The sequence below is a fragment of the Typopeltis vanoorti genome, chromosome 5 (assembly GCF_054136105.1).
Source record: "Typopeltis vanoorti isolate ZY-2024b chromosome 5, IOZ_Tvanoo_1.0, whole genome shotgun sequence".
Taxonomy (NCBI): Eukaryota; Metazoa; Arthropoda; class Arachnida; order Uropygi; family Thelyphonidae; genus Typopeltis; species Typopeltis vanoorti.
The window spans coordinates 1,507,180-1,523,347 of record NC_143553.1 but is presented as its reverse complement, the minus strand read 5'-3'; the positions used below and the strand labels follow the sequence as shown (position 1 = coordinate 1,523,347).

General features: G+C 35.2%; 1 protein-coding gene across 1 annotated transcript in view; it reads left to right on the top strand.

Moving 5' to 3' along the window:
• The window catches only part of Brr2 (U5 small nuclear ribonucleoprotein l(3)72Ab), a 486,889-nt gene that overhangs the window by 156,678 nt on the left and 314,043 nt on the right, over positions 1-16,168 (top strand). Inside the window, exons 15-16 of the mRNA XM_090392214.1 lie at positions 1,938-1,996; positions 13,669-13,927. Of these exons, the coding sequence (XP_090248340.1) occupies positions 1,938-1,996; positions 13,669-13,927 (318 nt within the window). The remainder of the gene's footprint in view (positions 1-1,937; positions 1,997-13,668; positions 13,928-16,168) is intronic.

The window sequence follows — 16,168 nt, the reverse complement described above, 5'->3', positions numbered from 1 at the left end:
CCGAAGTACAGGTACTCTTACCACATGCAGTTCAATTTTGTTAATTTTTGTACCAGCAAAAAAAGTTTCTTCTACTGCTTTATCTAAGTTGCTAAATTCTGTCTCCTTTTCCAGTAGAAATCACAGATAGATCCGGCATCCTTTAAAACAGATGAAATATTCACTCAGCATTTTCTCAAACATGCCTATAGAACGTCAATTGCAATATTTTCTTTTATTGATCAGTACTTATTTACAGTCTTAACTCCTCCAGTTTAAAGGCTCACAGTTCTACAATTCCTTTTTCGGAATCTTCTATTAATATATTCCTAACTGTCACATAAAAACTTAATTTCCTAACAATAAAATTTTGCCTCCTGCATTCTTAAACTTCCATTAGCTCTCTTTTATTTTTCCTCCGTTACTTCCATACCGAATGCTCCCTTGTTGTTTTTGTTACCTCAATGCTGAACGCTCTCTCTGTCAGCTGTCAATCACCCATCAAACTCCTCGGCAAGCATGTGCACTCCATGAAAGTGGCAAGCAAGAAGTTATGTATAATGGCTGACGTGTCATCTCTGTTAGTGTTACAAGAATGTCTTTACGAAACACAGCACTTAATAATTTTAAACACAATAAAATTTCTGAAAGTAACAAAACTATCCAAATCCAGTAAGTACATACATTTTTTTAAATGCTTCAAATTTCATTTTGACAAAATAACATCAATAATGTGCACATTGCAAGTGCCGCCAATACATATTATGAAACCAAAACTAATAATGTACTAACATAAACAATTAAAAAAACAGTCATAATTTAAAATTATGAACGTTTTTACACTGGTATTTTGTTGTAGATCAACAAAGTGTTATAATACAATGAATATTCATTTTTATTCAGGAATAGATATTTTTTTTACTGTCTGTTGTTTCTAAAGACTAGAAGAAAAATGTCTCTATACTTAAAAAACTTTGCAACCTCAACAGATGCTATACTGCACAAGCAAAAGAAAAAACAATTAGAATTTATCTCCTAACATCCATTTACAAATTTTCAGTTCCAGAAAATGTGTAACAGCTGTTTGTAATACAGCCATCAGATACCGAAAGCGCTCAACTCATGACAAGGTGACAACATTCAATTGGATTGGTTGACACAATAACCAATCACGGCCGGTGCTGGGTGAGCTCAAAATGTTCGCTCACCCAGTCTCACCTTCTCAGCGGTTTAAAAACATTAAAACACTAAAAATTTGACCAGCTGCGTCCTCTTTACATCTTTTCGAAGGGCTCAAAGGTGAATACATTTTGAAAGCACATCTGAGCCATTAATGTGAATGTGACGCAATGTTACGTGTTGAAAAGTGCACTCTTCATGAAGCACTAATGCTTTATTATCATCGTGAAGAGGACAATGAAGCATTAGAATATTGTGTTAAATTTTAGGAATCACGCGAAGTCTGCAAATAATTGGGGGAGTCTTTAATCGGAATAAATGCAAAAATTTAATATCGGTGATACTGATATTTCTTGGATGAGCACTGCACACCCGGAATATTGCCCCTGATATATATATATATATATATATATATATATATATATATATATTGTAATATTTTATTTATTTTTACATAGTTCAGAAACCCTACTCTAGAGACCAAATATGGAACTTTTTCAGCCACTTCATCTCACAACGGGTGATGAAATTCATCTTCCACCTAAAAATAATCACAAACACGTATGTCCACAATGGGATTCGAATCACCGACTTGTTGATTGGAGAGCAGGTATACTAACTACTCAGCCAACCAGGCCGTTTAGCTTCTGAAAAATTATTTATGGTACTGGTATTTTATTAACTGTTTCAAAAAATCATTTTTTTAAATAAGTGTTTATTTAAAGGTTAGTGATGCAATAATAACTCGATTTAAAATATTTTTGCTCATATATTTTTAGGATGAAATACATCTTTTGCATGATGAGAGAGGGCCAGTTTTAGAAGCATTGGTTGCAAGGTAATACTTTTTTATAATCAACAGGAACTCGCTGTTTTTCAAAATGTGCTTGTGTAGTTATAACATTTTACAAACTTTATAAATAAATAAATTGATTATTATTATTATTATTATTTTGTTTGTAGTGTTAAACTATATATATATATATATATATATATATATATATATATATATATATATATATATATATATATATATATATATATATATATATATATGTGCATGCCCTGTTCTGCTTAAGATTGCAGGAAATCACTTCCTATATTGGAAAATTGCCAGTTCTGAAAACAGAAAATAGTCCCTTCTTAGGATGTAGTTAAAATATAGGTTGGGCATAAAATTATGACCATGTTTAGCTTTTTTAAATTAAAAACAGAATATTTAAAAACTTAGTACTACTTTAAAAAAAACACCAATACCTAAATAAACTGGCTGGTTGTTTTAACTATCCCATTGCTTCGTGGTCACACCAGAATTTCAAAATCAGACAAGCAACATGTCAGCTGTTTTGATTGCATCTCCAGATTTTTTGTATTCAAAATTCTCATGGGAAAACATTGACAAATCTTAAGAACGCTTACATTACTATCTCATTGGGAAAGGGGGAAAAAAGTGTGTATGTGTGTTCCTGTACATCCCCTTATGGGCACATGGCAGGAATTTGATGATGATTTATATATATATATATATATATATATATATTCATAGATATAAATGTAAAAATTGCAAAATATTTAAAATAACAGGTGTAATTAATTCTATATTTAAACCAAACCTAGTTCAAAAACAAACCAGACCAAAAGTATCCAATACATTAGCCCTGCCAGTCTTAATGTATGGAAGCGAAATCTGGACAATAAAACAAAAAGACAAACAAAAATTAATGACAGCAGAAATGAAGTTTATGAGAAAAACTACAAAGTATACCCTATTTGATCACAAAAGAAACAAAGAAATTGCAAAAGAATTAAACCAAGAACCAGTAATAGAAAAAATTAAAAAATATAAACATAAATGCATGGAACACGTTCAAAGAATGAAAACTTTAAAGTACAAGCCATTAGGGAAAAGAAAACCAGGACGTCCTCTTAAACGATTCAACGATGACTTCTAAGGCTGGAACAGGCCATGCTAGGCCTAAATCCTTGATACGCATGATGATGAATATATTCAAGTTTTTGAAAAACAAAATTGAAAACTCTTAGATATAGAAAGAAGTTTGAGAACAGGAACCAAACCTTGAAGAGTCAGTGGCAAGCATTGAAGAAAACCTTGATTCATTCAGCCAGAAAGGCATGTGGTGAGGTTGTTTGCAAGGATAGAAAAATCAGGACTCCATAGTGGACACAGGAAGTTAAAGAGGCAGTGAAGGAAAAGAAAAAATCATATCAAAAGTTCCTGGCAAATAAGTCAGCTTGTGCTCTTAGAGAATACAGAGACAAATGTAAGAAAGCTAAACACTGTGTAAAACTAGCTAAACAAAAGTCATGGGAGGACTTTGGCAAGAACATAGAAAATAAATTAATATAATTAAGGCTATTATATTATAGCCTGTTTAGGAGTGTCCCTTATTTTAATACATTGGCTAACATTACTCAAAAAAGGAGTATATATATATTTTTTAGGGCATTATGGGTGAGTATAGAAGGCGATTATGGCAGAATAAAAGAGGTGGAAAAGTTTTTGTACATACCTTGTTTTTGGTTCTATGATGCCTTCCAATTCCAACATCCTGCTGAAGGTTGTTTATAAACGCGGGGGGTTTGACACGGGAAAGTTTGGAAACCCGGGTTATTATTAATAATATATATATATATATATATATATATTATTTTGTTTAGGGCCACATTTTTTGTGGGGGGGGAATGAAGGGGAAGGGTATCCTTATGTGGAAACTGGGACAGCGGTTAACGGGGTGTGGACCGTTTCAGTCGTCGGCTGACCATCATAGGAACCTTGTCGGAATGAGTGTAGGGCTATGTCAAGGCTGCAAGTTGCATCTGCCAAATTAGGGCATTTGTGGTCGCTACATGGCCGGAGGCGTGGCTTAATTTGTAAGTTCTGGATCTTCCAACATTCGGAAATTAGGTAGGGGCGGTGGACATTGATATAATTTTCATCGCATTTTCTGGCAATAGTTTCGGATATTCTAAGCATCGTTTCGTTGTCTTGTTTGTCTATGATTATGGCCTTGTCGATTTGGGAGTTATGTTTTAGTTCAAGGGCGTGAGCTGCAATTTCTGTCTTCCCTGTACTCTGTGTTTTGTTTTTCTTTTTGATGTTGCGATGTTTTTTTGTGTTCATATGTTCCGGAATGGGAATATTGCATTTCCTGAAGTGCTCTTGTAGTTTAGTCCATATGGACCTAGACGTCACAGTCTTTTTGACAAGGAAATTTGTAGACTACGTTGTGGTGTTCGAATATTTCTTTGTGAGCAAGAGATTTTAGTAGATTTTAGGAGAGTTGCTAATTTTTAGTTCGTGGTGAATACTAGCTTATAGTCCGTGTTTTTGAAAATGTATTTGTAGGCTTTGTATGTGTTTTAAAGAAGTTGGCAGATATTGTGAGTTTGATCACAATATCTGCCAACTTCTTTAAATTCAACTCCTTATAAGTTCAAATTTTCAGTCTCCCAATGAGCCAAAACATCAGTGGACAACTAGCAGAATTATTCCTGCATGCATTGAATTACTTCTACTCCCCACCACCAGCATCACCTTTTATGGCAGATACGTAGACAATATTCTCATTGGCAAACCCTCACACATCTCCGCCTTACAAACATTCCTCAACAATTATAGCAACAGACTACAATTCACCATGGAAACTGAACAGAACAAATCCGTCAATTTCTTTATCCTGACATTAATCAGAAGCCATAGCAGGATAGCTACGAAAATATTCCACAAACCCACACATATCGGAAACTACCTCCATTTCAATTCATACCACCCATATTCTGTTAAAAACTCAGTCATCCTATCACAATTTATCAATGCTTACAAATTCTCAACCAACAGCAATTATCTTTACACGGAACTAAAGTATTTAACACAGGTTTTCAAAAATCGCAACTACTCCACACATCTAATAAATTATGTGACCAATACGGCAAAGTCCCGTCTTAACAATAATACAACCAAAACAGACTTCCTGACACGTATGGTTATCAAATTGCCATACATCCAAAACACATACAAAGCCTACAAATACATTTTCAAAAACACGGACTATAAGCTAGTATTCACCTTGAACCAAAAATTAGCAACTCTCCTAAAACGAACTAAATCTCTCACTCACAAAGAAATATTCGAACACCACAACGTAGTCTACAAATTTCCTTGTCAAAAAGGCTGTGACATCACCTACACTGGCTCAACTATTAGGTCCTTATGGACTAGACTACAAGAGCACTTCAGGGATTGCAATATTCCCATTCCAGAATATCTGAACACAAAAAAACATCACAACATCAAAAAGAAAAACAAAACACAGAGTACAGGGAAGATAGAAATTGCAGCTCGTGCCTTTGAACTAAAACATATCCCCCAAATCAACAAGGCCTACAAATTACATAATCATAGACAAACAAGATAACGAAACAATGCTTAGAATATCAGAAACTATTGCCATAAAATGCGATGAAAATTCTATCAATGTCCACTGCCCCTACCTAATTTCCGAATGTTTGACGAACCAGAACTTACAAAATTAAGCCATGCCTCCGGTCATGTAGCGACCACAAATGCCCTAATTTGCCAGATGCAACTTGCAGCCTTGACATAGCCCTACACTCATTCCGACAAGGTTCCGATGACGGTCAGACGACGACCGAAATGGTCCACACTCTGTTTACTCCTGTCCATGTTTCCACATAAGGATACCCTTCCCCTTCATCCCCCCCCTCTCCCCCCACAAAAAATGCAGCCCTGAACAAAATAATATTTATATATATATTAATAGTAACCCAGGTTTCCAAACTTATTTCCCGCGTCAAAACACCCCCCATACCCCCCCTCCCGTTTATAAACAACCTTCAGCAGGATCTTGGAATTGGAAGGCATCATAGAACCAAAAACAAGGTATGTACAAAAAATTTTTCCACCTCATTTATTCTGCCATAATCGCTTTCTATACTCACCCATAATGCCCTAAAAAAATATATATACCCCTTTTCTGATAATGCTAGCCAGTGTATTCAAATAAGGAACACTCCTAAACAAAAACGGGCTATAATAGCTGTAATTATATTAATAGTGTTTAAGAGGAGTAACATGAGAATATTCCCAGAAACTATACTTAATAGAAAATAAATATCAAGAAGGCGGCAAAATATTCTTGAGGTTGTTGAAGAAGCTTAGGAATGGAGGAAAGAGTGCTGTAAAAGGAGTTAGAGATGATAAAAGTGTCATGAAAACAGGAGAAAAACATATCCTTGAAGTATGGAGTAATTACTTCGAAAAATTGCTAAATGACACAAGCAGTGATAGCATAGTGGTAAAAAACACTCAACAGGCATACAGTCAGGAATACATATCCATACTTGAAGTAGAAAGAGCCATCAAAGCCTTGAAATGTGGCAAGTCAGCAGGAGTAGATGATATTCGACCAGAAATGCTGAAGTATGGTGGTATAAAAGTCTTACAGTGCCTGCACTGCATACTTCAGAAAGCCTGGACAGAGGGACGAATTCCTGATGATTGGAGTACTCTCGTAGTACCCATATATAAAAAGGGAAATAAAACTGAATGTGAGAATTACAGAGGTATTTCCCTACCGAGTGTTCCTGGCAAGATCTATGCAAGTATACTTGAGAAACAGTTGAGAAGAATTGTGGAAGAAAAGCTTGGTGAAGAACAAGCTGGATTCAGGCCAAACAGAGGCTGTCAGGATCAGATCTTCACTTTACGACAAATAGTCGAGAAAGCATGGGAATATAACAAAGATCTGTATTTAAGTTTTGTCGATTTGGAAAAGGCATATGACAAGGTGCCAAGAGAGAGAAGCTATTCAATACGCTGCAGTTATATGGTGTCATTGGGGCATTATATCAAGCAATACTTAGTCTTTATTTGATTTGTAAGTCAGCAGTTAGAATTGAAGGATGTACAGGAAGATGGTTTAATGTTAAATCTGGTGTGAGACAAGGATGTACTTTATCCCCTCTGTTATTCATTATCTATATGGATCACATTATGAAGGAAAGTGGTATTACACCTGATATCAAAATTGGAGATGGTAAATTAACACGTTCGCTGCCACGCTACTTTGGCATGGTCTGTTCCCCTACGCCGAGCAGTTTTACTTCTTCAAGGTCAGTACGATAATCTCGTTTCCGGAGGTAAACGTCCTACGAGTATACTCGTAGTTGGCTTGTACAGAGCATATACGGTCTATGAGAATACACAGTTTTGATGCTAGCCCCACAAGCCAAGCATTTTAACTTCTTCAAGGTCAATACAATAATCTCGGTCCCGGCGTTAAGCGTCATACGAGTATACTCGTAGCTGGCTTGTGAAGCAGGTTTACCCACTACGAGTATACTCGTAGTTGGCAGCGAACGTGTTAAATATGGAAATAGACAACAGAATCAACAAAGCTGGTATGGTAGGAAGTCAATTGAATAAATTCATATGGAATAAGAGAAAAATTAGTCAGAACATGAAATTAGCTGTATACAAGGCAGTGTTCAAACCAGTTTAAACTTATGGATCTGAGAGCTGGGTCAGAAGTAAAACACTTGACCAAAGACTAGAGACTGCTGATATAAGAGTCGTGAGAAAGATTAGAGCGTGAACAGATGGCATCAATGGCAATATCATATTAAAAACGAGGATATTAGGAAAGAACTTGACATTGTCAGCATCCAGGAATGCGTTAGCAGAGCTAATCTCAGGTGGTCACTTAAACAGAAAGGGCAAAGAGAAAGATTAGCAAAACAAGTGTTCTCTGCCAGGTTGGCAGGAAAACGACCCAGAGGAAGACCAAGATATAGGTGGATTGATATGGTACAGTGTGCCTTAGACGATAGAAATATAAGATCTGATAATGATAATATTGGAGTCTTGACAAGTGATAGACTGATTTGGAGGAAAATTGTAGATAAGGAAGTTGGTAATTATGTAAATTTTTCATGTAGCGCTATCATATCCTGTACACCCCTTGAGGGTACATGTCAGGAATTTGATGATGATGATGAAAGATTGTGGAATAAATACAGGAATTTGAAAACAAGAACAAAACATTAAGGAACATTAGGATTTGAGTTCAAATTCCACACTGGTTGTGGATTATTGAGATTGTCTGTAGGCAGGGAGTGAATTTCATTGCCTCCTGTGAGACTACTACTCTGTTTGTTAGTAGCTTGAAGGGGCTTGAAAAAGTTCCATACTTGGTCTCTAGAGTGAGGTTTGTAGTAATAAATATAAAAATATAAATAAAATTAAAAAAGAAAAAACTTAACCCACTCACCTAAATGCACTTACATGGGTGGTCTGAAAAGTTCTCAGCCTAACAATGAAAAAAATGAATTTATGATTTCAAAATTATATTTAATTTTCAACATAATCTCTATTGAGACTAATAAATTTATTCCAACGATGCTCCAGTGTCATTATCCCGTACGTGTAGTGGTTCTCAGTAAGATCTGCAAAATACTCCTCTACAGCTGCAATCACCTCTTGATTCTAAGAAAAATGCTGACCAGCTAGGAAGAGTTTTAGTTTTGGGAAGAGATAGAAATCAGAGTGAGACAAATCTGGGGAATAGGGCGGATGTTCCAACAGTTCACAGTGCAGATCCCTTAATTTTCCCATTGCCAAAACACCTTTGTGGGCAGGTGCATTGTCCTTATGAAAGGTGATTTTTTCCTTCTGTGAACCTGGTCTTTTTTCACGAATTTTTTCGTCTCGTCTGGTTGAAATATCAGAATAATATTCCCCAGTTACTCATTACCCTTTTCAAGATAATTAATAAACATCTCAAAACCGATGCCATGACCTTATCTTCTTTGGCGCTGAACAACCGGCTTCTGTCCACTGTTTTGACTGCTGTTTGGATTCTGGCATGTACTGGTGAATCCAAGTCTCATCCATGGTAATAAATCGACACACAAATTCAGTTTTATTCTTGTTAAAACACTCCAAGCACTGTTCAGAGATTTTCATGTGAGTACATTTTTGATCTGTGCAGCACCCATCTTGCACAAAGCTTTTTAATTTGCAATTCTTCATGCAAAATATATACTACACGTTCTTTTGATATGCCTATAGTCACAGCAATTTCGCACAATTTGACTCGCTGGTCATCCAATACCATATCATGCACTGATCAATGATTTCTGGTGTTGTTACACTTTTTGGACGTCCTTCACGTGGATCATCTTCAAGGGTGGTACGTGTGCGTTTAAACTTGGCAGCCGATTTCTTAATTGTTGAAAACGAAGGAGAAGAGTGCCCATAAACTTTTATGAACTTCGAATGAATTTCTTTTGATGTTAAATCTTCTTTTACAAAGAATTTTATAACCACACACTACTCAATTTTATCCATTTCAAGGGATTTTGACAACACTTTGGCTTCCGACAGCTGTATAAAAAAAAAATTACTTGATAGAATGACTTACAATTTCACATGGATGTTTATAACAGATGTATCAACTTAGAAAAAAAAAATCTTGCTGATAGTGTTGCAATTTATGGTCGAGTGCTGAGAACTTTTCAGACCACCCACATAATTACATAAAAAAATTATAAAACAGTGATAGAAAATATCCAGTAATAATGCAGTTGGGGGAAATATTTTAATGGTTAAGATATAAGAAGTTACCGATGTGAAATGTGGAGAGGCAAATGGAGTAGATGATGTTGAATATCAAATGATGAAATGCTATTATTCATGAGCATCTCAATGGAGACTGAATTCATTGCAGGAAGCTCACATTAACCATTATTCATACATCAAGTATTTTACCTCTCCTTAAATTCATCCACCTTATGCATACACACAACCCCTCCTTGCTGCTCATTTCTCTCATTCTCCACACTTCAAGCAAGAAATCTTGTCCCCCACCTTAATCTCATCCTCTTACACACCTTTCAGGTGTGATCCCTTTCTCTCTCTTGTTCTCTTATTTCGAAAAATTACTTCAGCCCCTTCTAAGTCCCTTTGATAATTGACGTCTTTCTGTCAAAAAAGGCATGTGAGTGAATTGTTATACTTTCCAAGAAATTATTTTCTTGTATAATCCTTCACTCAGACATAAACAAAATTTGCATGAATATCCTCATAACTAGGTTACATGTATGTAGAGGCTGAAGACTTCACATCAATTGTCTCAGTATCCTATAAAGCAAAGCACACTTCCTTTCACACGTTTTACTATACATTATGGGGAGGGCAACTTCCTAGGCTGCTTTCAACTTTTATTGAGGTCTCATCAGTGAGAGGCAGACCCAGAAGAGATACCATGGTTGAAGTAATACAGAAATTAAGTCTTTTTCTATATTCATGGAAAGCACAAAAGGTGATTCACCATCATCATCAAATTCTTGACATGTACCCTCAAGGGGTGTACAGGATATGATAGTACTACATGAAAAATTTACATCATTACTAACTTCCTATCTACAATTTTCCTCCAAATCAGTCTATTACTTGTCAAGACTCCAATATCATCATTATCAGATCTTATATTTCTATCGTCTTAGGCACATTGTACTGTATCAATCCACCTATATCTTGGTATTCCTCTGGGTTGTTTTCCTGCGAACCTGCAGAGAACACTTGTTTTGCTAATCTTTCCTCGCCCATTCTGTTTAAGTGACCATACCACCTGAGATTAGCTCTGCTAACGCATTCCTGGATGCTGACAATGTCAAGTTCTTTCCTAATATCCTCGTTTTTAATATGATATTGCCATTGATGCCATCTGTTCATGCCTCTAATCTTTCTCAGGACTCTCATATCTTCAGTCTCTAGTCTTTGGTCAAGTGTTTTACTTCTGACCCAGCTCTCAGATCCATAAGTTAAAACTGGTTTGAACACTGTCTTGTGTACAGCTAATTTCATGTTCCGACTAATTTCTCTCTTATTCCATATGAATTTATTCAATTGACTTCCCACCATACCAGCTTTGTTAATTCTGTTGTCTATTTCCATATTTAATTTACCATCTTTAGTAAAAATTGCGCCTAAGTAGCTGAAATGTTTTACTTGATCCACAGGTTCCCTGTTCACAACACAGTTGACATTTTCAACAATTCTACCTATTTTCATTGTCTTTGTCTTTTTAATGCTGACCTTCATACCATATCTGTTACAACAGTTATTCAATTTAGTCAAGGAATCTTGCAAACTTGTAGTGGAATTATTTAGAAGTATAACATCGTCTGCATAAAGCAAAGAGCTGACATTAACATTTTCAATTCTGATATCATGTTTAATACCACTTTCCTTTGTAAAGTGATCCATATAGATAATGAATAACAGAGGGGATAATGTACATCCTTGTCTCACACCAGATTTAAAATTGAACCATCTTCCTGTACTTCAATTCTAACTGCCGACTTACAACTCAAATTCAGACTAAGTATTGCTTGATATAATGCCCCATCGACACCATATACCTGTAGCGTATTGAATAGCTTCTCTCTTGGCACCTTGTCATAGAACTTTTCCAGATCGACAAAACTTAAATACAGATCTTTGTTATATTCTCATGCTTTCTCAACTATTTGTCGTAAAGTGAAGATCTGATCCTGACAGCCTCTATTTGGCCTGAATCCAGCTTGTTCTTCACCAAGCTTTTCTTCCACAATTCTTCTCAATTGTTTCTCAAGTATACTTGTATAGATCTTGCCAGGAACACTCAGTAGGGAAATACCTCTGTAATTCTCACATTCAGTTTTATTTTCCTTTTTATATATGGGTACTATTAGAGCTCTACTCCAATCATCGGGAATTCACTCCTCTTGGACAGAGGAGTGTCCAGGCTTTCTGAACTATGCAGTGCAGCCACTGTAAGACTTTTATACCACCATACTTCAGTATTTCTGGTCGAATTTCATCTTCTCCTGCTGCCATTCCACATTTCAAGCCTTTGATGGCTTTTTCTACTTCAAGTATGAATATGTATTCCTGATTGTATGCCTGTTGAGTGTTTTTTATCACTGTGCTATCACTGCCTGTTTCATTTAGTAATTTTTCTAAGTAATTACTCCATACTTCAAGGATATCTTTTTCTCCTGTTTTCATATCACCTTTATCATCTCTAACTCCTTTGACAGCACTCTTTCCTCTATTTCTAAGCTTCTTCAACAACCTCCAGAATATTTTACCACCTCTTGGTATTTATTTTCTATGTTTTTGCCAAAGTCCTCCTATGACTTTTGTTTAGCTAGTTTTACACAGTATTTAGCTTTTTTACATTTGTTTCTGTATTCTCGAAGAGCACAAGCTCACTTATTTGTCAGGAACATTTGATATGCTTTCTTCTTTTCCTTCACTGCCTCTTTAACTTCCTGCATCCACCATGGAGTTCTGAATTTTTCTATCCTTGCAGACAACCTCACCACATGCCTCTGTAGCTGAATCAATCAGGGTTTTCTTTAAGGCTTGCTACTGAATCTCCAAGGTTTGATTCCTGTTCTCAAACTCTTTCATTTTTTCTTGAATAATCTTTGTGTATTTTAGTCTACAGTTCACATCTGAGAGCTGCTCAACTTTTATTTGCTTTTAAACTTTCTTACATGTTATTTTTTTCAAAATGAAATTCAATTTTATTTTGCTCAAGACTAAATAGTGATCACTTCCAATTTCAAATCCTCTGTACACTCTGGTGTCCTGCACCAGGGAGAAAGCATCACTATCAACAATAATATAGTCAATAAGACTGCAGATGCTAGCAAACACGATTAAGAGGGATGATGTAATAGAAATCTATAAATTTCTGATTGGGTGATATAGGATGAAACCAGTAGATGGAATTTTTCATTTTATATAAAGAATATAAGTGCATACGTGGAAGCTTAGAATGAATAATTGTAGTTAATAAAGGAGTGAGAACTAGTTTTTTTCTTGGAGTAGTGCAATTAGAATAGCTTACCTCTGGAGGTGTTCAATGCAAGATGTGTAAATGAATTCAAGAAAAATTCTTGAATACTGACTCTGCAGATCTAATAATAATAGAGCACTACGTGAATATCATGTATGACTAGAAGCACAAGTGGTTGTTATTTTTATATGTATAGATGGAAAAGGATTTTTTTCTAGCTGAAAAGTTAATTTAATGGTTCCCACCATGTTTTTATTTAGTGATGTAGAACATATTTCTTCACATTAGTTTATGAAGAAACTTATTGGTTTGATCAAATTGTAAAATATTTCAACAATTATTTACATGGTTTTATGTATGAAATACACATACATTCTATGTGTATTTCATATACTGTTTAAAATACACATAGGAATGTTCTAATGTAATAAATTTTCTTGTGTTGTTTCTTCTTCTTAATCAGAAATATTTCAAAGTGATTTTTTTGCTTATTTTATAGAAAATGTTATTTAAAGTTTGTCTTTTACAATTTTGTAATTGCATATTTCTCATAATTATTTTTTAAGATATGTTTTAAAGACTATTTCTCAATAATAAAATTTTACTGCAATTCATTTAGAACTATTCGCAACATTGAAATGACTCAGGAAGAAGTACGTCTTGTAGGTCTAAGTGCAACTCTACCAAATTATGAAGATGTTGCTACTCTTTTGAGGGTTGAACCAACAAGAGGAATGTTCTATTTTGATAATAGTTTTCGACCAGTACCTTTAGAACAGCAGTACATTGGAATTACTGAAAAGAAAGCTATAAAGCGATTCCAGTTGATGAATGAGATTTTGTATGAAAAAATTATGGAACATGCTGGAAAGAATCAGGTATGCCTTGTATAGTATTAAAGTGTTGATAAATTCATTTAGTACTTCTCAAGTTTGGATATATCATGCATTATATATAAGGTGGGCATATATTCTTAAAATTTTATTTTTGTCACTCCCCATCCTTAACAGGTTGTAAATCTGCAGTACAGTAGTACCATGGGCTTGCTGGTGGATATTTTAAATATTTTTAAATTTGCCATGCTTTATTTCTGTCTTACAATATCGTAAATCTAGTTTGGAGCTTTCAGTATTTTGTTAAAATATCCAAGATATGTATAGATTAAAGAGAATAAAATATAGGTATTATTTCTGGAAAAATATTCGTGTTACTCCTTTAAGTAAATATTATTTTTATGGCTATTTAGCCTATTTTTGTTTAGGTGTCCCCTTTTTTATAGTCATTAGCTTGTTACGATATTACTGATGTTTTAAAGACAGATATATGAAGACTATATAGGAATAATAATTCAGACATATCTTTGTAGGATGCTGCTGGTTGTCTTCTTATTCAGTGGCATCTGGCATATAGTGATATATATTTATCTGCTCTTAAAGTATGACTAAAAGGAAGGGGGTTTGGAAATGTGGGGGAATTATCAGTGAGGCAAGAGGTGTATGAATTTTAAACTCAGGTTTTTTTTTAAGGGTAGGCAGAGAATACTTTGGGAGGGAGGTGAAAGATAGAAATTTTTGGGGAAGGAGAATAATGAGATCAGGGGTGGGAGTAAGGGTATGAGCTGTTTTGACAGTGCGTCATCTTCGGAGCTCGTGGGGGAAGTGGAGGCTATGTCACGCCAGCTTGGTGTTTTGTCTTTGTTGTATCTGTGTTATATTCTATTGGTCGGAGTCGTGACTTAATTTTTATATTTTGGAGCTTCCAACTCCCTGAGATTATGTATGGACAGTGGACGTTTATTGAGTTTTTGTCACATTTTATGGCTATCGTTTCCGATGTTTTAAGCATTGTTTCATTTTCTTGTGTGTCTATTATTATGACTTTGTTGATTTGTGGGAGTATGTTTCTGTTCAAACGTGTGGACTGCTATTTCTGTTTTTTCTTTTGGTTCTTGCATTTTTTTTATTATTAAGATGTTCTGGAATTGGTATGTTTCAGTCACGGTAGTGTTCTTGTAGTCTTGTTAAAAAAAAGTGTCATTAGGGACACATGGCGAACCTGCCTTCTCACAACTAAAATATTTCTGAATGATATGATTTTCTTGCTGTTTCTTTAGAGCATATCAAGAAGAAAAATTGGTGGGCTCACTCCTGAAGATATGCCAAAACTGGCTCCCTTAAACGAACATCCATTAATGAAAAAATAATGGAACATGCACTGAAGATAATCAGAAACTTGCTCCTGATCTATTAATAGATAAGATGGGTATCTTTGATTCCCTGCAAGAAATTAAAACAATTAATTAACCTAATGCTCTGCAGGAGTGGAATTTAATGCCTTGAATGTTTTTCTAATGAAGAAGAAATGATGGTTACTTGGTGATCCACAATTCTCTAAAAAAGAAAAAAACTGAAGGCCAATGAAAACAAGACCTTACAATATCGGAAGCCAAAGAACACCACCAAAAATAAATAATACAAACATTTCTAAAATGGAATTGTTGCAATTTCTTAAAAACATCAATGAGAGAAACATCAAATACTTCTTGCAGAAATATAAATATGCTTTTGCCTTGCCTTATCCAGCATTGCAAAATATAACCACTATTCACTAATGACAGGAGATGGACCTGCCTACAGAGGAGTTGTCCTGCTTGTGGTAACCAGACCTCCCTCCGACAAATCCCACTTAATAAAAATATAGAGACACTTGCTTTCCTACTTGCAGTCGTATCTCTTATAACAGTATGCTGCATCTGCCTGCCTCCTACTGCAGATATCTCTCAGGATGACCTTGATGATGTCATATTGCAATTGCCACCTCTTCACACTTTTAATGGGAGATTTAAACAGACAATACTATGGGATAGTGCCTGAAGATAAGTCATCAGTGGTCTGCCACAGACCTTTAAACTTGACCGCTGGTGTTCAGTTTGGACATCAATTATATTTGGGAATGATTTGAACAGGAGTATCCAGTCCATTTAAATCATCCTGTGGGATGATTTAAATGGATTGGCAGTTTGGGCATTGGAATAGCTTGTAATCCAGTGTATTTTATCCAAACATAATTATATACTTTTGGGGGGGGGGGGTATAGGCTGTATAGAGATAAATGATGGA